The following is a 27,622-nucleotide window of genomic DNA, read 5'->3' on the forward strand; positions in this document are numbered from 1 at the left end:
GCAAAATATCTACGATAAATACAAAAAATATTTGAGGCTATACTGTATTTGGCATCCTAGCCTTAGAATTAGACAAAGAGAAGAATTCAAAATAAAGCAAAGACCCAAAAACAAACAAACAAAAAAAGGTTTTCACATTGCAAGATATCAACAAATAAAAACAAAATCCCATTTTTTCCCCTCAGCGTTTGAGACGAGGACTCCTGAACTTTGGTTTCTTGAAGTAAAAGATACTCTGACTGCATAAGGCACTTTTACTCTACTCAGATAAATCAAATCTGGCGGGAAAACCTGAAACTTAAGTCATTCATGCAACCAAAACACGGACTTAAAATTCACATTGCAGCGTAACACTTTTACCAGATTGTCTCTCGCTGGTGCTGAAGTTTGACGCTTCATGTTGAGTCCAGCCAACATTTCAGTCTCTCAACAACAAAATAAAAACCTGGCATCGCCGCATCCAGGAGTTTATATGAGAACGTGCGCGATGTAACGGTGTTACTTATGCAATACTCTGTTCGACATGTAACTGGAGCGAGCATAATGCTGCGCTAAACCTGTCTGAACCTGGTAGCAGATTTGCAGCTTGTATGTTGTGTTATGATCAGGTAGGTCTCAGACACCTGCCCCTGCAGACCTGCCCCCCGTGGCTCATGCGTTCAGAGCACTGGTTTCCATTATCATCACATTCGGGTTCTCGTCGTGCCAAACGGTTTACCGCCGCCCAGAGTCGCTCGTTCTCCTTCCTCTGCTCACTGATCTGGAGACAAGCAGAACACAAACCTGGTGTTACTCATTCACACAGACTAATGTCAACTCTGAGCACGCGGGGGGTGGGGGGTGGGTGGATTACCTGCTTCTCCAGCATCTGGATCCTGATCTCTTGACGAGCTACCATCTCTCGAAGCTGCAAAATAAGCTTTGTCAGACTGTGCGACATTACAATGCATTGTGCCTGATGCGCCAGTTACCTGCTCCACCTCGTTACTCGCTGAGCAGCATGACCCTGAGTCCCCTCTTCTGCAGACTTCAGGCGTCTCCAGTCCGTTCAATTTGTCAGAACTCATTCTTGTAGTCTGCGGAATTGTGAAGCGCAGATGCAGCATACGCATTTCAAAATGCAGTGTTACGCTGAGCGAAATTATTTACACCTGACAGTTCATGTCAAGCAGATCAGTGCAAACAAGGATAGTGGCATTACCGACAGGTCTTTCTTACTGCCCACTGCTGCTGCAGCAGCTTTCAGATCTCGCAGATCTTCATAAGGGAGGGTGGTGCTCTTGGTGTAAGAGTTGGGCGGGTCAGGTGTGAATGGTTGGGAATTTTCTGGCATCGGGATGAACTCTGCATCCTCAAGCTCCTAGTAGACAAGTATCAATAAGACGTATTTCAGTCCCGGGCATGCTTTGGTCTAGTGCACTGAGACACCTGTGTAACAATGATCTAGAACCCTGAAAGGTCTTAAATACAGGAATGGATGTAGATTAACAAATTAAATGAAGATGGCTACATAAAACATGAAATATCTTGGCTTCATACTGTCTGCAATGAAATAATTTGTTTGCATTTTCCATATTGTCTCAACTTTTCTGTAATTTGGGGTTGTACTACCACCTTCCCCTTTAATATTATTCATTAATAAATAAAGTGACTATTTTTGTGTTGTTGAGACAAGTGGAAAAAGAAGAGTTCAGTTTTAACAACTATACCGCAGCCGCTGTGGCAGATGCCACTCTTCCACCTTTTTCTCTCAGTTTCTGAAGCAAACCTTTAATGTTTTCATTACAAACCTTTCGAAGCCAAAGAGGGCAAGAGCTGTCACCAGTCTGGTTTGCCATGGACATCATCGGTGTTTTCATGAGGCACTCTTCAGTATCAACTTCCAGAGTACCTCCAAGGCCCCTGTCACGACATTCGGTCTCTGAACCGGGTTCCATTTCCATATCTACTGTGGATGTAGATGCTTCCTGACCCAATCCTGGATTTGTAGACCAATATTAAACACAACAAATGTAGACTTGGTCATTCAGAAAAACCAACAAGTACTTGAACCAGGTCCAAAGAAAAGCATTTACCTATAGACACTCCACTGCTGTTAGAGCGAATTGTCTTGGAGTTGAGCACTTTCTCTGAAAAGAAAAAGGAAATCGGAATTTTAATTTCGACTTCTGGTATAACATTATACTACAGAAATGTCAGGTGGCCATGTCTGACCCATTATAATAATGGTGTGCCATCCACGACAGGAGAGGTCCGGCACATGGTGGAGCGAGCCAAAGATGGGCCTTGGCATGGCAGGACAAACCTCAGAGCCAAACCCCTTGTCGGCAGGCATTCCAAGTCGGCCATTTCCTGCATTTCCCCATGCGAAGATGTGATTGTCTGCCAGAATCAAAGAGAGGAAAATTTTATGACTCTGAAGACAAAATCCTGTTAGACAAGTTGGTGTCATCTACTGTATTTTGCAGAGTATAAGTCACGCCTTTCTCTGTATGTGGAACTTGCTTTGTAACACAGTGTTCCCTGGGGGCGAATTTAAGCACAGACAGGAGCTCAGTGTAGCACAAGTGCACACCACATCCTGTGCTGTTACATAAGGACTTTTAAATTACAAAAATAAGCAAGATGGACAAGTAGACATGCGCTGGACAACATATTGGATGTTATCTGATGCAGTCTGGAAAACAGAAATCATCAGATGGATACAGACTGATGGCCCACAGCAACACGGAAAAGTGAACAGTGGATTCAAGCAGGAAGCCCTCAGCTTGTGGTGTGTAACATAAGGAATGTTAAATTCCAAACATAAGAAAGATGGACAAATATTGGATGTTATTTGGTACAGTTTGGACAAATGAAATTGTCTGATGAACACAGACTGCTGGCTCACATCGTTGGAAACACTACAAAGAAAACATGAGTCCATTAGATTGTTTTTTTTTTCCTTCCCACTGTAGCCAAGTGCTTGCTCACAGGGGGTCGTTTTGACCGTTGGGGTTTTACATAATTATTGTATGGCCTTGCCTTACAATATAAAGCGCCTTGGGGCAACTGTTTGTTGTGATTTGGCGCTATATAAAAAAAATTGATTGATTGATTGATTAATAATTCCATGAATTTTACATTATAATCTGGAAAAAAACAAAACAAATGACTATTGATGCATGACAGTGTTTGCACCTTCAGTTGCTGCAATGGTAAAACCGTCTCCACAAGACACTTTGTTCACAATCTTTCCTCCAAAGGGACCAACAAGGACTTGGACTCCTTGGTGTTTCTTGAAGTCCTTTACACCCAGCTGTCCAAACTTGTTGCAACCAAAGGTGATCAATCGTCCGCGTCCTGAAAAGTAAAAAATATCAGGAAATGAAATTTTGTTAATTTAAACTTCTCTGTTTGAGAAAAATATCAGCTGTTTCGCTGTACCATCAATAGCAGCAGTGTGGGTCTTCCCTGGAGCTATGACCTGAATCTTGAACCGTGACAGCTGCTTAACCAAGGTGAGTGTGGTGGTGTACGGGATCCCCTGGTAGGTCTGGTGTGATGTAGAGTGAGAAAAAAAGAACTTAAAGTGTATTTGTATTTTACATTGAATAGCAGAAGTTCAAGTGTAGCACTGTACCTCTCCAGGGTGGTTTTTGATACCAGAAATACTCTGGTTCAAACCCAACTTGTTGAATTCATTGTTTCCACATGCCAGGACTTTGCCTGTTTCTGTCAAAAAGAAGGTGCCATCGCTGCCACATGATACAGAAGAGATGGTGGCACCTTTGGGGATGTCAACCTGGTAAAACCAGAAAGATGTTGTACAAGGATGTCTACAAATGCAATTGTTTTGTTGTTGTTGTTGATCTGCTATTTGATTTGCTTCAGCAACACTGTACATCTTACGGAATCCTGTAATGCAAAATCATCTACAAATATAGAAATAACCTCTTACTTGCATTGGTGTAGAAAAGTCATCTTCACATTCCAACCCAAGACGCCCTGAAGCAAGTTGGCAATGAGTCAAACATAAACCTGAACAGCAACTTTGACTGACAGTACTCATGATGACTCCATGTTGAGGCAAAACAGAACCTGACACAAACGTTGCTACAGTACATACAGCAAACCTATATACCGTATTCTCCACAGCCCCAGGAGTAGATCTCCCCACTCTGAGTCAAAACCACCACATGATTGTCGCCACATGAAACGTGGTAGATGGGTCGTTCCTCAAAAAACTCCAGGGGCACTGGCTCCAAAACCTCCATACCCTTCGCTCGCTCAATCCCAATACAGCCGTAATAATCAGACCCAAACATGTACATCTGGCCCTCATCTGCAAAAGCAGCAGCACCAGAAGGTTCATTAGAACCTGTGGCTTTCTGCATTTAATTTATTTGCCTCAGAATGTTTATTTACTCACCAGTTATGCAGGCGGTAAAGTCCGCCCCACATGCCACCTGACGGATGGCCTTTCCTTGGAGCGTCTCAACCTTCTTCGGTTGTCTGTATGATGCCTGGTCCCCGTGTCCCAGCTGGCCCACCATCTTGGCCCCGCCTTGTACATTCTAGACAGAGTGTTGAGAAAATTCTTTGTGGTGGAACATGAAAGCTATAGGATCAAGCATATCTGGTGGAATTACAGATGTTCCAATCACGTTTTTCTGCCAAATCTCAAATTTCGCCCTTTATTACTGACCACCTGCCAAAAGAGTTTTTAGTTAGATTTCAATCTAACTGTGGAAGTGGTTTTCATTCTCAACTGGACCAGAAAATCCACCCAGTCATGAGGTACTTGTCTCAAAGCCGAGATGTCAGTGTCAGCAGACTTAGTATGGTGGGACAGACATCCCTGTAGGACCTCCTAAAGTGTATCCAGACCAGATGGGACATGTAATCCCTCACAGCTTGTTGTCTGGGTCTCTTCCCAGTTGGTTATGCTACAAAAACCTCTAAAGGGAGCAATCCAGAGGACATCAGAATCTGACACACTGGTACCACTAAGGTTCCTCAGCCTGATACAAAACACTTTAATATAATTAGATTTTCACAGGTTTAATTTGGAGAGTTTTTATATGCAGAAGTCATAACTGCAGAAACAAGGTCGTGCAAGTGTTCTCAACCTATGAACTGCAGAGGCATCGCACCTGTGAAATACATCAAAAATAAAGGCCAAAATCTGCTTGCATCACTCTGCTGCCCATTTTGTAAACTGACCATTGTTTTAATGAGTGCAAAAACCTATTTATGACACCTCTCAAGTAATCAAGACTAAATTAATAAAATGTTGGACATATACCAGATTTCATAAAATACCCACAGCCTCCATGGCAGTGAAATGCATGGGTGGCATATAAAATTATGGAATCACTGGCCTCGGACGATGTTCATTCAGTTGTTTGGCAACTTTTTGGCTTTAAGAAACACTATAAGAAATCAGGAAAAAAAAATTGTGGTAGTCAGTAACAGTTACTTTTTTAGACCAAGCAGAGGGAAAAAAATATGGAATCACTCAATTCTGAGGAAAAAAATTCTGGAATCATGAAAAACAAAAGAACGCTCCAACACATCACTAGTATTTTGTTGCACCACCTCTGGCTTTTATAACAGCTTGCAGTCTCTGAGGCATGGACTTAATGAGTGACAAACAGTACTCTGAATCAATCTGGCTCCAACTTTCTCTGACTGCTGTTGTCAGATCAGCTTTGCAGGTTGAAGCCTTGTCATGGACCATTTTCTTCAACTTCCACCAAAGATTTTCAACTGGATTAAGATCCGGACTATTTGCAGGCCATGACACTGACCCTATGTGTCTTTTTGCAAGGAATGTTTTCACAGCTTTTGCTCTATGGCAAGATGCATTATCATCTTGAAAAATGATTTCATCATCCCCAAACATCCTTTCAATTGATGGGATAAGAAAAGTGTCCAAAATATCAATGTAAACTTGTACATTTATTGATGATGTAATGACAGCCATCTCCCCAGTGCCTTTACCTGACATGCAGCCCCATATCATCATTGACTGTGGAAATTTACATGTTCTCTTCGGGCAGTCATCTTTATAAATCTCATTGGAACGGCACCAAGCAAAAGTTCCAGCATCATCATGGAGAAGAAATGGCGTCTCACTAATTTAGAAGATCTTCACTTAGCCTGGAAAAAGAGTCTGTTGCTCTATAAAAAAGCCCTCCATAAAGCTAGGACATCTTACTACTCATCACTAATTGAAGAAAATAAGAACAACCCCAGGTTTCTTTTCAGCACTGTAGCCAGGCTGACAAAGAGTCAGAGCTCTATTGAGCCGAGTATTCCTTTAACTTTAACTAGTAATGACTTCATGACTTTCTTTGCTAATAAAATTTTAACTATTAGAGAAAAAATTACTCATAACCATCCCAAAGACGTATCGTTATCTTTGGCTGCTTTCAGTGATGCCGGTATTTGGTTAGACTCTTTCTCTCCGATTGTTCTGTCTGAGTTATTTTCATTAGTTACTTCCTCCAAACCATCAACATGTCTATTAGACCCCATTCCTACCAGGCTGCTCAAGGAAGCCCTACCATTAATTAATGCTTCGATCTTAAATATGATCAATCTATCTTTATTAGTTGGCTATGTACCACAGGCTTTTAAGGTGGCAGTAATTAAACCATTACTTAAAAAGCCATCACTTGACCCAGCTATCTTAGCTAATTATAGGCCAATCTCCAACCTTCCTTTTCTCTCAAAAATTCTTGAAAGGGTAGTTGTAAAACAGCTAACTGATCATCTGCAGAGGAATGGTCTATTTGAAGAGTTTCAGTCAGGTTTTAGAATTCATCATAGTACAGAAACAGCATTAGTGAAGGTTACAAATGATCTTCTTATGGCCTCAGACAGTGGACTCATCTCTGTGCTTGTTCTGTTAGACCTCAGTGCTGCTTTTGATACTGTTGACCATAAAATTTTATTACAGAGATTAGAGCATGCCATAGGTATTAAAGGCACTGCGCTGCAGTGGTTTGAATCATATTTATCTAATAGATTACAATTTGTTCATGTAAATGGGGACTCTTCTTCACAGACTAAGGTTAATTATGGAGTTCCACAAGGTTCTGTGCTAGGACCAATTTTATTCACTTTATACATGTTTCCCTTACGCAGTATTATTAGACGGCATTGCTTAAATTTTCACTGTTACGCAGATGATACCCAGCTTTATCTATCCATGAAGTCAGAGGACACACACCAATTAGCTAAACTGCAGGATTGTCTTACAGACATAAAGACATGGATGACCTCTAATTTCCTGCTTTTAAACTCAGATAAAACTGAAGTTATTGTACTTGGCCCCACAAATCTTAGAAACATGGTGTCTAACCAGATCCTTACTCTGGATGGCATTACCCTGACCTCTAGTAATACTGTGAGAAATCTTGGAGTCAATTTTTATCAGGATATGTCATTCAATGCGCATATTAAACAAATATGTAGGACTGCTTTTTTGCATTTGCACAATATCTCTAAAATTAGAAAGGTCTTGTCTCAGAGTGATGCTGAAAAACTAATTCATGCATTTATTTCCTCTAGGCTGGACTATTGTAATTCATTATTATCAGGTTGTCCTAAAAGTTCCCTGAAAAGCCTTCAGTTAATTCAAAATGCTGCAGCTAGAGTACTGACAGGGACTAGAAGGAGAGAGCATATCTCACCCATATTGGCCTCTCTTCATTGGCTTGCTGTTAATTCTAGAATCACCCCAATAGAGCGCTTCGCTCTCAGACTGCAGGCTTACTTGTAGTTCCTAGGGTTTGTAAGAGTAGAATGGGAGGCAGAGCCTTCAGCTTTCAGGCTCCTCTCCTCTGGAACCAGCTCCCAATTCAGATCAGGGAGACAGACACCCTCTCTACTTTTAAGATTAGGCTTAAAACTTTCCTTTTTGCTAAAGCTTATACGTAGTTAGGGCTGGATCAGGTGACCCTGAACCATCCCTTAGTTATGCTGCTATAGACTTAGACTGCTGGGGGGTTCCCATGATGCACTGAGTGTTTCTTTCTCTTTTTGCTCTGTATGCACCACTCTGCATTTAATCATTAGTGATTAATCTCTGCTCCCCTCCACAGCATGTCTCTTTCCTGGTTCTCTCCCTCAGCCCCAACCAGTCCCAGCAGAAGACTGCCCCTCCCTGAGCCTGGTTCTGCTGGAGGTTTCTTCCTGTTAAAAGGGAGTTTTTCCTTCCCACTGTTGCCAAGTGCTTGCTCACAGGGGGTCGTTTTGACCGTTGGGGTTTTTCCGTAATTATTGTATGGCCTTGCCTTACAATATAAAGCGCCTTGGAGCAACTGTTTGTTGTGATTTGGCGCTATATAAATAAAATTGATTTGATTTGATCATCACCTTGTCCAATGCAGATTCGAGATTCATCACTGAATATGACTTTCATCCAGTCATCCACAGTCCACGATTGCTTTTCCTTAGCCCATTGTAACCTTGTTTTTTTCTGTTTAGCTGTTAATGATGGCTTTCGTTTAGCTTTTCTGTATGTAAATCCCATTTCCTTTAGGTGGTTTCTTACAGTTCGGTCACAGACGTTGACTCCAGTTTCCTCCCATTCGTTCCTCATTTGTTTTGTTGTGCATTTTTTATTTTTGAGACATATTGCTTTAAGTTTTTTGTCTTGATGCTTTGATGTCTTCCTTGGTCTACCAGTATGTTTGCCTTTAACAACCTTCCCATGTTGTTTGTATTTGGTCCAGAGTTTAGACACAGCTGACTGTGAACAACCAACATCTTTTGCAACATTGTGTGATGATTTACCCTCTTTTAACAGTTTGATAATGCTCTCCTTTGTTTCAATTGACATCTCTCGTGTTCGAGCCATGATTCATGTCAGTCCGCTTGGTGCAACAGCTCTCCAAGGTGTGATCACTCCTTTTTAGATGCAGACTAACGAGCAGATCTGATTTGATGCAGGTGTTAGTTTTGGGGATGAAAATTTACAGGGTGATTCCATAATTTATTCCTCAGAACTGAGTGAGTCCATATTTTTTTTCCTTCTGCTTTGTCTAAAAAAGTAATTGTTACTGACTGCCACAATTTTTTTTCTTGATGTCTTATAGTGTTTCTTAAAGCCAGAAAGTTGCCATTTGAAATGACTTTAGTTTTGTGTCATGTGTATGATCTGCTTTTTTTCTACAAAATTAAACAACTGAATGAACATCCTCCGAGGCCGGTGATTCCATAATTTTTGCCAGGGGTTGTATATGTCATATTTAAAATAATTTTTGTTGAGGTGTATAAGATGTTTTGGTTTTCTTTTTGTGATATACAGTAGCTCTGCAGGAACACCCCCAATTTTGTTGTCCCCTCCCCCTGTACAATGACAACAAAGACTATTCTGTTCTATTCTATCCATTTTTGAACTTGACCGACGTCTTGACCTGATACTCCTTTTCTGTAAGTTTGATGATCACAGGTCTCTCCATTCTAGAGCAATCATGCTAACAAGCCAATTATTGTTGATGCCACCCAGTGCTCCCCCACTGGGGTTCACAGACAACACAAAAATCATTACCACATTCAGGTATGACACTGTAGCTGTCACTGTTACATCCCTAATGTGGATGTTGGATTAACACTTACAGCCCATGTGTACAGCTCTTTTTCCACAGACACCACTGCAAAGTGACTCTCTCCTGCACACACATGTTGCGCACTGCTGCCCCCTTTAAACGTGTCCATCTTCTGGGGGGTAAACTTTCCCCCACCCCAGAAGTACACTTCCCTCGAGCGTGTGGTCACGACGGCTACTGGGGTCTCAGTCACCATCGTTAGCCTACAGCAGAGGCAGGACAACACATCAAACTTAAAACTTAACAGATGCAGGCTTACAAAAGTCCAGCTAATGACCAGAGAGTTGAACTTACTTTGGTTTCTTCATTGCCAAATTCAGCAGCGCAACTTGTTCCTCAAGCTCCCTAAGAGAAAGGTTTCAGTAAGTTGTTATGTTTATCTGGACTATACTCCATCCAACACTATCCAGAAGTGATTCTTACTGAAGAAAGAGTTTTTCTTTAAGCCAACTTACTGTCTGCAGCAGGAGATGAACGGCTGGTTGAGAATTTGCTCAGCTGTGGGCCTTTTTGCAGGATCCTGGAACACAAACATATTACAAGAACTTTACAACGACATCATGGAAGCAAGATTTTTAGTGTGCAGGTTGTTTCTCACACTCACTTGATCGAGACATTCGTACACAAGCTTGATCAATGCGGGTGAATAAACGTTAGAGTTCACTTCCATAGTCCAGTTGCCCTGGACGATTTTCACACAGAGGTTCAGAGGGTTCTGTGCAGACAGAAATAATGCAATCAGCTTTTGGAATTATGCAAGTAGTTTTTGGTGATCCCATATGGCCACAGATAAGAACTTGTGGAACAGCGTTGGGTTCAAGATAAAAGAATTAGACTCATGGCTGTTTCAGTTCCTAGATAAACTGTTCTCGGAATTCCTTAGTCCTCACTGTCATTGACTTTATGATTAGATCCTTTTGATTTTAGCAAGTCTATGTTGCTGAATCCATGATATTTGTTATTTTTATTGCCAGTAACGGGTGGTGGTGATATAACATAAAATCTATCACTGCATTTTCCAGTTTTTGGATGGTGACAGCATTATATCACGGTATTGAAGCACTTATCTTATTTGACCAAGAGTTTAATCTGAACTACTTTCATTTTCAAATCTATTTCAGATATAAAATCTGGATTAAAAATGTCATGGATTAAAAACATTTTTTTCTCTCTCTCTGTTTGAGGTGCAGCTCCATCCAGAAGTGGGAGTGGGTGTCTTCTTCTGCAGGCCTTTCATCCTGGACACTAGCATGTACTCCCAAAATTTCCTCAATATTCGTTTTGTCAACTGTGTCAGTAGCATGGCCCAAGCCGAAGGTCACCCCTTTGAGTCTGGTCTGCTTGTGGTTTCTTCCTCAAATCATCAGAGGCAGTTCTTCCTCACCACTGTCGCCTGTGTGTTTGCTCTAGAGGCTGGTAAGATTAGACCTTACTTGTGTGAAGCACCTTGAGGCAGCTTTGTTGTGATTTGACGCTATATAAATGAAATAAGTTGAACTGAATGAATAATAAATTTCTGTGGCTTGCACACGGCGCAAAAGTCCACTGTCTCACACAACACAATCACAGTTTTCCATGACTTATTTCTTCATGTGAAATGACTTTATAGCACGTTAACGCTATAAGGAAAGTATTTCACAGTTGTACTGACTCATGTGGAGCTCAGCAAAACAGGAGGAAAAAAAAAAAACAGCTGTGCTGATCAGAGCTGCAGTACTGAGATGACTACTGATTTCCAAATTAATGGATATTTGGTGTTATTTTTCATTGGTTTCATGAAAAAAATGCTTCTTGCCTGGCCTGAATTCTCAAGGTGATGACGGAACTGTGAAATTTGTATCAAGGTGCACTGTGACATTAGCGAACCCCCCCCACACCTCCTACTGCCAGCTCAGCTGTTTATGAAAATTATGCCGTTTGACCAAACAACATTTGTCATTATAAAACCTACCGTGGCATCAAATGTTCTTGTAAGAGTTAAGACTTCTGAAAGTACGCAGCCCATAGCCCAGATGTCCGATTTGAAGTTGTACTTCGCCCCCTGGCACAATTCAGGTGACATGTAATATGGAGTTCCAACACACTGCAGTTGGCAAGTGGGAAACAAGCAAAAAAACAAAAATAGATCAAGTCAACAATGCAGCATATCTCAAGCTGATGATGACATAAACCCCTTCAGCTACAGTACTTTAAAAATTCCGGAGTGTTTGCAGAGTAAACCCAGACCGCAAAACAAAGCATGTATATGATTCTCATCAGACAGAATCATTAACAGTAACATCAGAATATTGTGCACATTTCTGTGACTGTGGCTGGAGTTAACTCACCTACTTAGAACTCAAGTGAATACAGAATGAAACAGATGTGTGTTACATTATGCCAGTGATTTTCAACCTTTTTTGAGCCGCGGCACCCTTTTTATATTTACAAAATCCTGCGGCACACCACCAACCAAAATAATATTATAATGCTATTACCTCTGGTTTTGCGCAAAACCCAATTATCGCAATAGAAATTCGATACAGAAAACACCGCATTTCGAAAATCCTCAAGCATTTTGCACTCTGATCTCAAGTAGGGCTGTCACGATTAGGAATTTCTGGAGACGATTAATTGTCAGACAAATAATTGCGATTGACGAATATATTGTCTATTTTTTTTTCTTTTTTCCCCTTCTTTATATTCTACTATTGTAGTATAATTACACAACTCTGGAAGAACGTTTGGCTTCTGTGAGTGGAGAAACTGGGAATGGTGCAACATTTTTATTTTTATCTTCATTTTGCATACAGTCCCAACTTTTTCTGATTTGTGGTTGTTTCTGTTGCATTTCTGAAATTGTTTCTCCTCATCAGTCACGTTTTGTGCTTAAACACTGCATTAAGCTCAAGATTGAACAAATAAATACCTTTGGAAAATAACAGCTGTTAAAGTTCAGAGTTCTCACCTGCTTTTTGTGATCTGTGCGTCTGAACTGTTTTTTTTTTTGTGGCTCAGTTCATTCATATATTCTCATTTTTTAAAGATATTTGACCATTTATTTCATCTCATGATCTCATAAATTCAGCATACGACGCGCACATGGTGTGAACAGGACGGTAACGGCAGAATCACACCTTTAGAGAATGTTCAGAGAGAAGTAAAGGCAGCTTCATGTTTCCAGTTTGTTAACGTTCACTCGGGTTTACAATCCTCTCTCTGCTCCGTGCTCGCTGCGCACTGAACTTGTCGCGCCTGCGTTCAGGAATCTCCCTCACCCACCCCCTCCCCTCCCTCACCCACCCCCTCCCTCGCAGTCTGCAGCCTGTTAACTCCGCGCGCGCGCACACACACAGGCACAGACACACACACCGACAGCTCCGCATTTTAGACGGCTTTTGAAGGAGACGGCACTGTTTTAATCGGCCGTCAGCCTCCTTGTTATTGTCCCGCCTTAAGACGAGAGCGAGGCTGCAGCACGTTTGACATCAGATTCTGAGTCGTTTTATGCTTTGTGGATAAAATAAATAATTCACAGTAATCGCGAATATGAAAAATACCCACGGCACCCTAGGGTGCCGCGGCACCCCGGTTGAGAATCACTGCATTATGCTATAATGACTGTAGTGTGTGTATGTATGCAGCAACAAACACAGAGTCCCACTTCTTTCCACACTTTGTGTCCTTCCATCCTTGGTTTTTTCCTTCCTACCTGTCCGCAATGTCCAAATCCGTAGAAAACATTAACTCCTAATGTTAACTAGATCAAAGTGTTGATCAGTCAAAATGAAAGTCACTGAAAAAAAATTAAAGATGACTTTCATGCAACTCACTTCCATCTTTGATGCTGTTGATGGCTTTAATTATAGATTATCTGTATATATGCACATCAGAGGTGGTGACCAAGTGGTTAGTGCACTTGGTTTCAGTGCAGAAGGTTCCAGGTTCAAATCCCACCCCTGCCACATTTCTCTATGTAATGTGGAGTTGCGTCAGGAAGGGCATCCAGTGTAAAACTTGTGCCAAATCAACAAATCAGCATGTGTGTCCTCCTATGACTGGCCCGGTGCCTTGAAACAGTAACTGCCCACAACGCACATATACACACACACCCCACCCACAGGGCGGGCTTTAGTTAAAAGGACAAGATTTTTTTTTTAAACAGAAAAACATCTCTATCATTATCACCTCTTAGTGCCTCAAAAGTTATAAAAAAAGAAAAAAGTTACTAGCCATTCTATCTAAAGATGGTCACAACAAAGAAGAAGAAATATAATCACTTCTTACAGTCTCTGCCATTGAAAACTCAGAGTCGAGCTTCTTTGCAAGGCCGTAGTCGCCCAGTTTGATGAGGTCGCTCTTAGTCAGGAAGATGTTCAATGTTTTGATATCTCTGCAACAGATACCAAGAAGCAGAGAATAGATAATTCACATTATAACATTTAGGTTTTCTGGAAAAAAACAAAAAACATAATATATATATGCAATATATATATATATATGTTATAGACGTAGACTGCTGGGGGGTTCCCATGATGCACTGTTTCTTTCTCTTTTGGCTCTGTATGCACCACTCTGCATTTAATCATTAGTGATCGATCTCTGCTCCCCTCCACAGCATGTCTTTTTCCTGGTTCTCTCCCTCAGCCCCAACCAGTCCCAGCAGAAGACTGCCCCTCCCTGAGCCTGGTTCTGCTGGAGGTTTCTTCCTGTTAAAAGGGAGTTTTTCCTTCCCACTGTAGCCAAGTGCTTGCTCACAGGGGGTCGTTTTGACCGTTGGGGTTTTACATAATTATTGTATGGCCTTGCCTTACAATATAAAGCGCCTTGGGGCAACTGTTTGTTGTGATTTGGCGCTATATAAAAAAAAAATTGATTGATTGATAATGGAATCAGAATTTACCAGCTGCAGAAACTACAAGTAGTAGGGTGAAGGACTCAGGTGGTTACAGCTCTGACCTTCTGCTCAAAATGTAGATGCTCCAGTGAAGTTCTGCTGACCCACCAGCAAAAGCGACAACCTCACTGAAACTTGGAGAAACTTGGTACAGAATGTCACCTCTCTAAGTCCTCTGAGTTGTTTGACTTTAGGGGCTTTTCAATTGTAACTGTAGCCACCAGGGGGCTGAGCTGCTGAAAGCCTTCATGGATCATTATGAATCCCGCTACTGTAAACTACACCTTTCAAGATCGTGCACAGATTTGACACTGGGCTCAACAGTACAGGTTAGAAAGTATGGTCCTTTAAGTCTTTTGCTGTTCAGGACTTCTCTAATGCACCTTATTACCAGAAACACACTCGGGTCGCTGTATTGTTTGTCAAGTTTGCTTTTGTTGAAAAGCTGGCAGTTGCCACTCTTGGTTGTTTCAAAGCAGTTTGCATGAACATCCTGTGTCTTCTCCTTCCTGTTTAATGACTTCACTGTTTTGGAGACAAAAACCCTCCCACATTTTTTCAGCGCAATTTCTTTTCCACTGTACAATGAGGTGCTAGTTTCAGAAACATCACTGTAATGGCAAATAGTATTGGAGCATCGTTTATAAGCCGCATACTGAAGCCCTGGAAGGCATCTGCAGAGGCTAGAAACAATGCTAATCAAGAGTTCTGGCCGGACCCAGAGGTAGCCCATCATGACACCTTACCATATAAACTGAGGACAGTGCACCCCGGTCTAAAATACTCCCACATAGGACCAGAGTTTAGAGCCACTACACTGATATTACCAAGATGAAGCAACATTACATTTAACCAGGACAACTGATCGTGTCTTGTTGCAGCAACAGTTAAAAAATACCTGTGTAAAATCCCAGCTTTGTGAATATGGGCCACTGCTGAAGCAATTTGGTACAGGTACCATATGACCACCTACAGAACACAAATATCAAAGCACAGCTATATTGGAGTATAATCAGTTTTGTAAGAAATAATTGTGTAATGTCTCACTCATACCTCTTCACTGAAAAGCTTCCCCTTCTGCTGGTTGATTTTATCGTATAGATTTCCTCCTGCAAGGCAATGCAAGACATTTTGAACGGTGTCACAAACGAAGTTGCTCGTGCCGAAGTGGAATTACCAAATTTTCTTACCATTGCAATATTCCAACTCAATAAGAAGTGTATTTTTATCCATGAAGTGGTTGAAGTAGGCAATAATGTTGTTGTGCTCCAGAATGGAGAGGATTTTTATTTCGTTCATGACATCCCTTCGCTCCTTTTCCGAAAGCGAGTTCAAGTCCACTTCCTTCCACACCACCAGAGAGTTGTCCTAAGGGAGCCAGAGGCAACATCTCACCAAAGCATCCCAGAAAGCAGGGGGAGGGGGTCCAAAACTAAGGGCTCAATTTGTCCCTGTAACTAAATTCGCCAAATGTTAACAGCAGGGTGGCAAATGATGACTAAATGATTCACAGATCACAGGTTGTGTTTATTACAGTGACTGAAAATAGTGGGGAAAAATCTAACCAATTTTCATGTCCTTAAATTGACATGACATCCAGTATTTCATTGCATTGTGTAGGAATAAATGAAGAATATTTGCACAATTACTCAGGCTGTGCACATCTCCCTTACAAAACGATATGATACCGATCTAGATGCATGGGTTATGATACGATTCAGGGTCAATAATCTGAACAATTCCATGCCGTGTGATCCGATTCCGCATAAACATATGAAATTATTTGTTTAATATTGAGATTTATTTTCCATGATGAATAGGGCACCGCAGTCCCATTTGAACCCTGCGTGATATCACGGTACTGTTTTGTTTTTGGCTGCAATCACCAAAGCAGTCGCGAAAATATATTTGCGCTTCCCATTGGAGAAGGGAAGATGAAGCGAGTGGGAGACGTCACGCCAGTAAGTGCCTACACAGCTAACCAGAGTAGCTCCGTTCTCTCGCCTGCAAAACCATCTCGACACGTTTGAGCTCCGAGTCATAAACAAACCGCAACACATGTCCACTTTCCCACCGCATCGTTACTTTTTCTTTGCATTTTCACTTTGTTTGCGTGTGCCCAAAAACCCACTGAAAATGCCATGGTTTTTTCCCCCGGAAGTAGAGAAATTACGTCATAAGCGTCATATTTTACCCCTTTATCGTCAGCCCTCAAATGAGACTGCGCTGCCCAATTAGAATTAGCCAAAAGTGGTAACATGTACCATCAACATATGTATTTTATAAAACTTAACAGGGCTCATCTTCAAGTTTTTACTACTATGTAACGTTGCACTGCCTCTGTTCACCATTTTTTGCTTCACTATCACCAGTACAGAAGCCCAGAAGATGAAGTCAACTGTTGTTCACATAGCAGATTGTTCCCGTTCTGAGCGGCATGACAGTCTTAAACTGTGAACTAAACAGTTACAATTATCAGTTATTACAATTATAATGACCTATAATTGAACTTTTGCTTTGTTCTTGTTTTGCATATGATAATTCTTTGTTGTACTTGGGTCACCCCTCTGAGTCTGGTCTGCTTGAGGTCTCTTCCCATAAAAAAGGCCACAGAGTTTTCCCTTACCACTGTTGGCTATGTGCTTGCTCAAGGGTTTGGTAAAGTTAGTTCTTACCCTTGTCGCCTTAGGGCAACTTATATTGTGATTTAGCACTATATAAATAAATTGAACTGAATTGTTATACTGCCTACCACATTTGGGCACGTTGAGTTTGTTTTTAATTCACAACGTTAATGTCCCTGTGACCAGTCTTGCACCAACCTTTGAACTTTTACACGAGTTTGAAGACGTGGGAGTAGCAGCCAAACAAGGTTAACCAACTGATTTATAACGTTAAAAACAAGTCATCAACTGGTTCATAGTACATTTATATCAGTTCAGGGGTTTGTGTGTCGATAAAGTTGTGTCTACCATTTCGAAATCAATTTCCGATTTGTATCAGTGAATTTTTACAAGCTTAACCATTACAGTGTAAAAGCAAGACATTACATTTAGGGAATGTCTGATTTGCGGAAGTTCATGCTGGTTATATAGTCACAAACTGAGCTTTAAAAAGGAGTTTTACAGCGACGCGTTAGTGCACGCGCAGTTGCGCAGAGGACAGGAATGATATTCGACAGGAATGACATCTCACAAGAACACCGGTCAGGGCGCTGAGTAATACATCCAAATGTGAAACGGTCAGATATTTTGCCACCGTTACCCTGATATTATATGGTCTGAAATCTCACACAATTAACCAATCAGATTCATGGAAAAAATGTAACTGGATTAAAATTACAATTCTATAAAACACACAAAAGAAGCAAATCAAAAGCTAGAATCACAAAATGTTGCAGATCTGCTTGACCTGCTGCCACTAAATTTCGAATGATTCTTTAATCAACTTTTTTCAGCTCTAGTTAACATAAGGACAGAAACCACAAAACAGAGTTTCTATCCCGTGATCTATCTGCTGACAGGATAACGAAGACACAATCTCCAGAGAGGCAACACAAATGCTGTATACAGACTTCCTTTTCTGCAGTATGGGTGCACCCAGTTGTAACAGCTTGAAGCAAAGCGTGAATGCATCATTCAGCTCTCACTAAAAAATGTCTCACATGGCTAACAAGGGAAACAGACGAACAGAAAGACCTTGATAAATGTGGCGGGTGAAAACAATCGTAATTATAATAAACACGCCCATAAATATTCAGACTCCGCTTCAGACACACCCTCATTTTACGACATGGAAGCCAGGAAGACGGCAAAGAAAAAGAACTCCACCAATCACGACGCGTGCCAACAGAGCGTCAAAATCGGCCGTCGTATCAATTGTTTTGTAGTATAATCAAAAAAGTGTTACAGTGGTCCCTCATTTATCGCGGGAGTTACGTTCTAAAAATAGCCCGTAATACGTGAAACCGCGACATATTCAGCGTTATTTTTTACAATTATTATAGACGTTTCAAAGCTGTAAAACCCCTGTAAAACCACTTTATACACTTTCTCAATCAGGCATGAACATTTTCTCACTTTTCTCCCGTGTGTAAACACTCTCAAAGTTCAAACCTTTGTAGAAAAATACGACCAACCTGTTTTCAGGCCCAAACATTTGTTTGAGAAATAAAAATAGAACGTTTTTCTATAAATAATTATGATGGCTTTTAGAACTAACAAATTTAATTTTAACGATCAACGTACGAGGTTGGACACATAGGAAATTATTAATAGTGACTGACCAGTATTTCACAGTTCCTCTGATCGCGCCTCTGCGTCCTGACGCTGCGCCTTTTTCCACTCACACCTTGCTGCAGGTGTCTGTTTCCGAGTGAAGAACACAGTTATGGGTAGTTGTTGGCACTCTTTTTTCTTCTGGGCGAGAAGATTCTTATAAACAGACACGCAGAACACAGAACACTGTAAAAAAAAAAGGCATGCAAAATTGGACTAAAAACTCCACGAAACGGCGAGGCCACGAAAGGTGAACCGCGTTATAACGAGGGACCACTGTATTCTCTTTTCACATGTCAATAATTCTTGACATGTGGATATTTGCTCGCTCAATTAATAAGAAACGCCTAATTTTTCAGATTTCTTTATTTTTAAAATGTGTTTCTTTATTTATTTTATTGTAACAAACGAATGGAGAAGACAAAACCTGATTAGCATGGGCGAAGGGAATGACAACACTACAGTTGTAATTATCAATTTCACTGTCTAAAACAATCACACCACATAAAGTTAAGCTCAGCGCTGCTCTGGCTCCAGGCTCTGGAGAAAAAGGCGAGCAGTGCTTTCTTTGCGGTCAGCGCTGTGGCCACGGATCATGCTCGATAGACCAGCAATCCCGCAAAAGCGGGATTTGTATTGATTATTATGTAGTATAATCAGGAAAGTGTTATTTATGTAACATATGCATTGATTTGTATAATGGCACTGTTTATCATGTTGATAATTTTCATTTTTATGTGGATTCCAGCACTGGTTCATTTTGGTGTATAATTTACACCACCTCTCGACCTGGTGTATATTTTCAGCGCACCACACGCCAACGACCACATTGATAAATGCCAAGTAGCGCAGCCGTTTTGGCGTACACCCCATATACGGTCAAATATCACCGTACGCACATTGATACATGAGGCCCAGTAAGTGAGAATGTGGTTGGTTAGTATTCAGATATGGATTAAAAAAACATATATCGTCAGTATGCAATTAAAAAAAAGAAAAGTTGTCAATATTACTGTTTTGGAGCTGGCTGGCCAATATGTAGACCTGGGTTCAAATCCTGTTCATGCTACCTGTCTGTGTCCTTGGTCAAGACATGTAGCCTGCATTATTGGGGTCCACCCAGCTGTAAATGGGTATCAGCCTTGGCTTGGGAACTAGCCTGCATTGGACTGGTGTTCCCTCCAGAGGAAGTCGTAGACTCTCATTTGCTTCATGCTACGGTTTCTGGAGGTAAAATGAGGCGCCAACTGGATTCAAGGCCTACAAGTAAGGCCTACTTACTTCTTACATGAGCCAGTGTGGAAATAAACATTTTATCATAGCTTTATGATATGAATTCTGTGTTGGCAGACCAAGTACGTAAAATAGACACAGTGCTACCTGAGAAACCTGGAGTCAATTCCTGCTCAACTCAGTCCATCCAGCAGCAAGTGAGTACCAACCATGGCTGGAGGAGTAACCTGTGATGGACTGGCCTCTCATCCACGGAGAGTTACTGACTCTCATCCGCTTCATGTTACATATATGGGGATAAGTACCAGCCCAAAGGGCCTCAACCGCTATGCAGAACTTGTTCTATCACCTTACTAGACATAATTTTCATAGTTAGAATTCAGAAATTCTAAGTTCCCATTTACCACTACATGCAATATGAACTTTGAACCTTGTGCATGTGTTCCCTGTAGTATGTGAAAGAGGAAAATTCCATAATTGGACCTGGACTATATTGGAATTCTGCTACTGTGCAAGACTTCCAGAACTGTGCAAAGTCAGATGCAAAAGTGTTGTTCAGGTTTGTGGACTGTTTATGTATTTTAAATAAATTAAACCCTAATCCTAAACCATTTCAGAGAATGCAATATGCCAGACATCGATTTAGAGCCTCATTCTAAAACCACCAGAAGCACAAGGTGCCCTTACAAAAATGTTGGTCAGTTTCAGAAGCACATCATCTTCGTGCACTGTTGCATAGTGCACAAAGCACACGTGCTTCCCTTGTGTTGTCTGCAAAAACTCACTGTGCATCCATCCATCCATCCATTTTCTGAACCCGCTTATTTCAGTTATGAGGCACTGTGGTGCACAGCGAGAGGCACAGTGCAATCTGAACAAACTCTCACTCACACCTACAATCAATTTATAGTCACCAATGTCATGTCACAACACCTGGTAGGAACCCATGCGAGCATGGGAAGAACATGCAAACTCCACACTGAAAGGACCAGGTCATATTCAAACCCAGGACCAATTTTCTGTAAGGCAACAGTGTTCACCACAAATCCACTGTGCTCCCCCTCACTGTGAAATCTCCCTGCAAGGCTGCAGTTTAGAACTAGAAACTGGGGGGGGGGGACAAAGTGCGAGGCCAGCAGGGCCGAAGCCCATAGGCCGGGGTGTGGGGGCCGCTTTAGGCCCCCAGAAGCCAACGGTTTCTAGATAAGCTCAGATGCATTCTGAGCATCCAGAACAGTAATTTTAATGTTTTGAGAAGACCATAAAGTGGACACCATTTGACTTAAGCAATTTGAAACTGTGGATATAAGTACTTTATTCTGAGAATAGCCAGCACTGATTTTATTAACATCCTGGTGTAAATAAGGTATCACCACATGTGTAGAACTCAAAAAGAATGATAGGTTGAGTTTTCATAAAAAAAAAAAAACAACTGCAATGTGGTAAAATGTATTCATAAATATGAAAGAACAGGCTCTTAATAATTATTAACTATCGCATACTGTATTTTTTTTCTCAAGATCTGTTTTTGCATAAGTTTGAAAAAACAACAGATCATAAGTTTAGGATAAATTACTATATCATGAATTTAATTTTCGAAGTGGCACTAATGACAACACTCATACTGAAGATAATTTCGCTTTCATAGACTGATTTTGGAGATCAAGCAATAATTGCAGATGGGCTTTCTGAGGTCCCAGATAGCTTTTCTGATTTCCTTTTCTAACTTTCAGAATTTAATAAATTAGCATATGGTCCATTGATACTTATGTGTAGACACTAGAGGCAACTATTTTTGGTTTCAAATCTGGGCAAATGCAGTCCCAGAAAATTCAGAATGTGACAAACAAGAAATAGGTGTTGGAAACAAGTCAATGCTGCTAAAAATACAAACTTGCAGAAACAAAGATACTATTCTGACATGGTTTTGCACATAAGACTGACATGGTTTGGACGCAAGACTGGCATAGCATGTTTCAAGTACACACACATATGTCAGAAGGTGGGGGAGACATACCATATTCTGTCCCCCCTGGTTGAAAAGGTGGGGGGGGGGACATGTCCCCCCTATCCCCCACCAAATTGCGCCCATGTCTCCCTGTATTTACCCTGGAATCCCTTCAAAACAAATACTTATCAGCAATAAAAATTAATGTGAAAACAGTAGTGGTCACCCACGCGCGAGACACGCCCCCTCTACAAACCTGTCAGGGGGCGTGGTGAGCTGCAGCTCTTTTACATTTAAAGCAACAGTTACACACAAAACAACATTTTCTTTTTATGTACTTGCAGTATATAACAGCACTTTATCTAACTTTAATTTTGGCGTAGAACAGGCAAAACTAGATTATATATGATGCGACCACAATTTTACAAACAGATTCAAACGAAGAAAGTAAAAAAAAAAAAAAAAATGTAACATCAGAACAGTTAGCGATTATTTTCCGGTTCGTTTTCGATAAATCGTTTCAGCTGTAAGTGCACCTCTGGCCCTGTCGTTATTTTTAAACCGGATGAAGTTAAAGTCGAGGACTGAACCTGGCTCACCTCTGTTCTTCTGTACAGAATGGCTTCACCGAACGCCCCCCTCCCGAGGATCCGGATCGGAATGTAATGCAGCTTTTCCTCTTCGCCATTAAACGTCCCCGACGAGGATCGCTCGCTGACCACCGAGCCGCTGCCCAAATCTGAATTTAGCGAGTCGAAATGCCTCTCGTAGTCGTCCAGTGACATTTCTGTGTCGGGACCAGGCCAGTCCAGTGATGGAAATAACCCGAACAGGCCTGACGACGAAGACCTCCTTCTCAAAGAGCGCTACAAAGCCGTAAAAAACACCGACATGTTAGCGCCTCCGCTAAACACGACAAGTTATATCGGAGTGTGACTGCAGCCAGACCCTTAAAGAAAAACACACTTTTAAAGAAAAAATAATAATAATGCAATATAAGAAGAGAAAGAATGTGAACAACTGCAGCAGTTTCACTGGTGTCACAAGTAGCACACAACAAAAATGGGGACGTGCAAACTGTTAAGTTGTTCATTAACTTTCAAAATAAAATGTTCTTCTGCAAAGTGCGTTAACTGTGAAGGGCGACAGGATGTAGTTTGAGTACTGCCATCGTGCTTGCTATCTTAACTTTTCTTCCGGTCGATTTGACGCTTGATAGTTTTAAAGGGATTTACAGCGTTTAAAAAAATGAATATCGTTTTTGTTTACACTAAACAAAGGGAAAGGTTTTAAATAAGTTTAAACCATCATTAAAGTCTTCACTTTAAAAAAAAAAAATCCCTGACATTAAAAAGCTTTAATTTCGATTGGTGTCGAATGCCCCTCCCCCTCCATGACACCCCACATTTTGCAGCCCAGTCTCACGATTTGTTTGTTTTGCTTGTTTTTGTCTTGATACGTCATAAAAATGTAATATACATGATGGTATCATGAACTAATAGATTAAATCACTTTGTGATACCATCATGAACATGGTATCATGTTGCCGGTGATATTTTTCCTAGAGGAAGTCTACCACCAGTCCATCATACTAGGTTATTTCTCCAACTAAGACCCATTTACACCTGGGTGAACTGAGACAACGCAGATAAAGTGTCTTGTCCAAGGGTACTGATATACAGAACCTTGCAATGGCACTTCTAGGGCACCGTACTGACAGATACCGTGGCTGGGAATTAAAATCAGGTTTCCATATTGATATCTCAACTCTGTATTCTATGGAGCTAAATCCAGGCCAAAAGTTTTGTAACCTGAAAATAAAATAAAAAAAGATTGAAAAAAGAAATTTTGAAACTGAAAATTCAATGTTAGTTCTTGAATTTTATAATCATTTAAAAAAGTATTATCAAAATAAAAATAAGTGTAACATATATGTTTTTCAGTTTAAATAAATTTTTGATTCAGCTCTAATTATTTCTGATCAAATAATTTATTTTCATTCATATATAAAAATGAGGTGGGCTTCATAGATAATTGGCAAAGCTTCTGGGGAAAACCTGGTCTTGTTAGGAGAGACGGCATCCATCCCACTTTGGATGGAGCAGCTCTCATTTCTAGAAATCTGGCCAATTTTCTTAAATCCTCCAAACCGTGACTATCCAGGGTTGGGACCAGGAAGCAGAGTTGTAGTCTTACACACCTCTCTGCAGCTTCTCTCCCCCTGCCATCCCCTCATTACCCCATCCCCGTAGAGACGGTGCCTGCTCCCAGACTACCAATAACCAGCAAAAATTTATTTAAGCATAAAAATTCAAAAAGAAAAAATAATATAGCACCTTCAACTGCACCACAGACTAAAACAGTTAAATGTGGTCTATTAAACATTAGGTCTCTCTCTTCTAAGTCCCTGTTAGTAAATGATATAATAATGGGTCAACATATTGATTTATTCTGCCTTACAGAAACCTGGTTACAGCAGGATGAATATGTTAGTTTAAATGAGTCAACACCCCCGAGTCACACTAACTGCCAGAACGCTCGTAGCACGGGCCGAGGCGGAGGATTAGCAGCAATCTTCCATTCCAGCTTATTAATTAATCAAAAACCCAGACAGAGCTTTAATTCATTTGAAAGCTTGACTCTTAGTCTTGTCCATCCAAATTGGAAGTCCCAAAAACCAGTTTTATTTGTTGTTATCTATCGTCCACCTGGTCGTTACTGTGAGTTTCTCTGTGAATTTTCAGATCTTTTGTCTGACTTAGTGCTTAGCTCAGACAAGATAATTATAGTGGGCGATTTTAACATCCACACAGATGCTGAGAATGACAGCCTCAACACTGCATTTAATCTATTATTAGACTCTTGCTCAAAATGTAAATGAGTCCACCCACCACTTTAATCATATCTTAGCTCTTGTTCTGACTTATGGTATGGAAATTGAAGACTTAACAGTATTCCCTGAAAACTCCCTTCTGTCTGATCATTTCTTAATAACATTTACATTTACTCTGATGGACTACCCAGCAGTGGGGAATAAGATCCATTACACTAGAAGTCTTTCAGAAAGCGCTGTAACTAGGTTTAAGGATATGATTCCTTCTTTATGTTCTCTAATGCCATATACCAACACAGTGCAGAGTAGCTACCTAAACTCTGTAAGTGAGATAGAGTATCTCGTCAATAGTTTTACATCCTCATTGAAGACAACTTTGGATGCTGTAGCTCCTCTGAAAAAGAGAGCTTTAAATCAGAAGTGCCTGACTCTGTGGTATAACTCACAAACTCGCAGCTTAAAGCAGATAACCCGTAAGTTGGAGAGGAAATGGCATCTCACTAATTTAGAAGATCTTCACTTAGCCTGGATAAAGAGTCTGTTGCTCTATAAAAAAGCCCTCCGTAAAGCTAGGACATCTTACTACTCATCACTAATTGAAGAAAATAAGAACAACCCCAGGTTTCTTTTCGGCACTGTAGAGGGACTGACAAAGAGTCAGAGCTCTATTGAGCAAGGTATTCCTTTAACTTTAACAAGTAATGACTTCATGACTTTCTTTGCTAATAAAATTTTAACTATTAGAGAAAAAATTACTCATAACCATCCCAAAGACGTATCGTTATCTTTGGCTGCTTTCAGTGACTCTTTCTCTCCGATTGTTCTGTCTGAGTTATTTTCATTAGTTACTTCCTCCAAACCATCAACATGTCTATTAGACCCCATTCCTACCAGGCTGCTCAAGGAAGCCCTACCATTATTTAATGCTTCGATCTTAAATATGATCAATCTATCTTTATTAGTTGGCTATGTACCACAGGCTTTTAAGGTGGCAGTAATTAAACCATTACTTAAAAAGCCATCACTTGACCCAGCTATCTTAGCTAATTATAGGCCAATCTCCAACCTTCCTTTTCTCTCAAAAATTCTTGAAAGGGTAGTTGTAAAACAGCTAACTGATCATCTGCAGAGGAATGGTCTATTTGAAGAGTTTCAGTCAGGGTTTAGAATTCATCATAGTACAGAAACAGCATTAGTGAAGGTTACAAATGATCTTCTTATGGCCTCAGACAGTGGACTCATCTCTGTGCTTGTTCTGTTAGACCTCAGTGCTGCTTTTGATACTGTTGACCATAAAATTTTATTACAGAGATTAGAGCATGCCATAGGTATTAAAGGCACTGCGCTGCGGTGCTTTGAATCATATTTATCTAATAGATTACAATTTGTTCATGTAAATGGGGAATCTTCTTCACAGACTAAAGTTAATTATGGAATTCCACAAGGTTCTGTGTTAGGACCAATTTTATTCACTTTATACATGCTTCCCTTAGGCAGTATTATTAGACGGCATTGCTTAAATTTTCATTGTTACGCAGATGATACCCAGCTTTATCTATCCATGAAGCCAGAGGACACACACCAATTAGCTAAACTGCAGGATTGTCTTACAGACATAAAGACATGGATGACCTCTAATTTCCTGCTTTTAAACTCAGATAAAACTGAAGTTATTGTACTTGGCCCCACAAATCTTAGAAACATGGTGTCTAACCAGATCCTTACTCTGGATGGCATTACCCTGACCTCTAGTAATACTGTGAGAAATCTTGGAGTCATTTTTGATCAGAATATGTCATTCAATGCGCATATTAAACAAATATGTAGCACTGCTTTTTTGCATTTACACAGTATCTCTAAAATTAGAAAGGTCTTGTCTCAGAGTGATGCTGAAAAACTAATTCATGCATTTATTTCCTCTAGGCTGGATTATTGTAATTCATTATTATCAGGTTGTCCTAAAAGTTCCCTGAAAAGCCTTCAGTTAATTCAAAATGCTGCAGCTAGAGTACTAACAGAGACTAGAAGGAGAGAGCATATTTCACCCATATTGGCCTCTCTTCATTGGCTTCCTGTTAATTCTAGAATAGAATTTAAAATTCTTCTTCTTACTTATAAGGTTTTGAATAATCAGGTCCCATCTTATCTTAGGGACCTCATAGTACCATATCACCCCAATAGAGCGCTTCTCTCTCAGACTGCAGGCTTACTTGTAGTTCCTAGGGTTTGTAAGAGTAGAATGGGAGGCAGAGCCTTCAGCTTTCAGGCTCCTCTCCTGTGGAACCAGCTCCCAATTCAGATCAGGGAGACAGACACCCTCTCTACTTTTAAGATTAGGCTTAAAACTTTCCTTTTTGCTAAAGCTTATAGTTAGGGCTGGATCAGGTGACCCTGAACCATCCCTTAGTTATGCTGCTATAGACTTAGACTGCTGGGGGGTTCCCATGATGCACTAAGTGTTTCTTTCTCTTTTTGCTCTGTATGCACCACTCTGCATTTAATCATTAGTGATTGATCTCTGCTCCCCTCCACAGCATGTCTTTTTCCTGGTTCTCTCCCTCAGCCCCAACCAGTCCCAGCAGAAGACTGCCCCTCCCTGAGCCTGGTTCTGCTGGAGGTTTCTTCCTGTTAAAAGGGAGTTTTTCCTTCCCACTGTTGCCAAGTGCTTGCTCACAGGGGGTCGTTTTGACCGTTGGGGTTTTTCCGTAATTATTGTATGGCCTTGCCTTACAATATAAAGCGCCTTGGGGCAACTGTTTGTTGTGATTTGGCGCTATATAAATAAAATTGATTTGATTTGAATTGATTTGATTTGATTTCTTTTTTTCACCTTCAGATTTTTTGTTTTTAACT

At 40.7% G+C, this 27,622-nt stretch overlaps 1 protein-coding gene across 1 annotated transcript; it reads right to left on the reverse strand.

The window, feature by feature from the left end:
• Positions 1-471: 471 nt before the first annotated feature.
• On the reverse strand, positions 472-23,005 carry LOC117532315 (serine/threonine-protein kinase Nek9). The gene is made up of 23 exons (XM_034195635.1): positions 22,536-23,005; positions 15,669-15,846; positions 15,532-15,587; positions 15,377-15,447; positions 13,869-13,974; positions 11,554-11,685; positions 10,207-10,317; positions 10,058-10,122; positions 9,897-9,947; positions 9,613-9,805; positions 4,412-4,556; positions 4,124-4,324; positions 3,941-3,987; positions 3,623-3,784; positions 3,427-3,535; positions 3,181-3,342; positions 2,215-2,382; positions 2,076-2,129; positions 1,791-1,978; positions 1,202-1,360; positions 972-1,076; positions 854-907; positions 472-760 (listed from the first exon to the last, which is right to left on the reverse strand). Exons 1-23 carry the CDS (start codon positions 22,719-22,721, stop codon positions 605-607), a joined length of 2,859 nt encoding a protein of 952 aa, XP_034051526.1. The 5' UTR covers positions 22,722-23,005; the 3' UTR covers positions 472-604.
• Positions 23,006-27,622: the final 4,617 nt, after the last annotated feature.

This window comes from Thalassophryne amazonica, chromosome 19, assembly GCF_902500255.1.
Source record: "Thalassophryne amazonica chromosome 19, fThaAma1.1, whole genome shotgun sequence".
NCBI classification, from domain to species: domain Eukaryota; kingdom Metazoa; phylum Chordata; class Actinopteri; order Batrachoidiformes; family Batrachoididae; genus Thalassophryne; species Thalassophryne amazonica.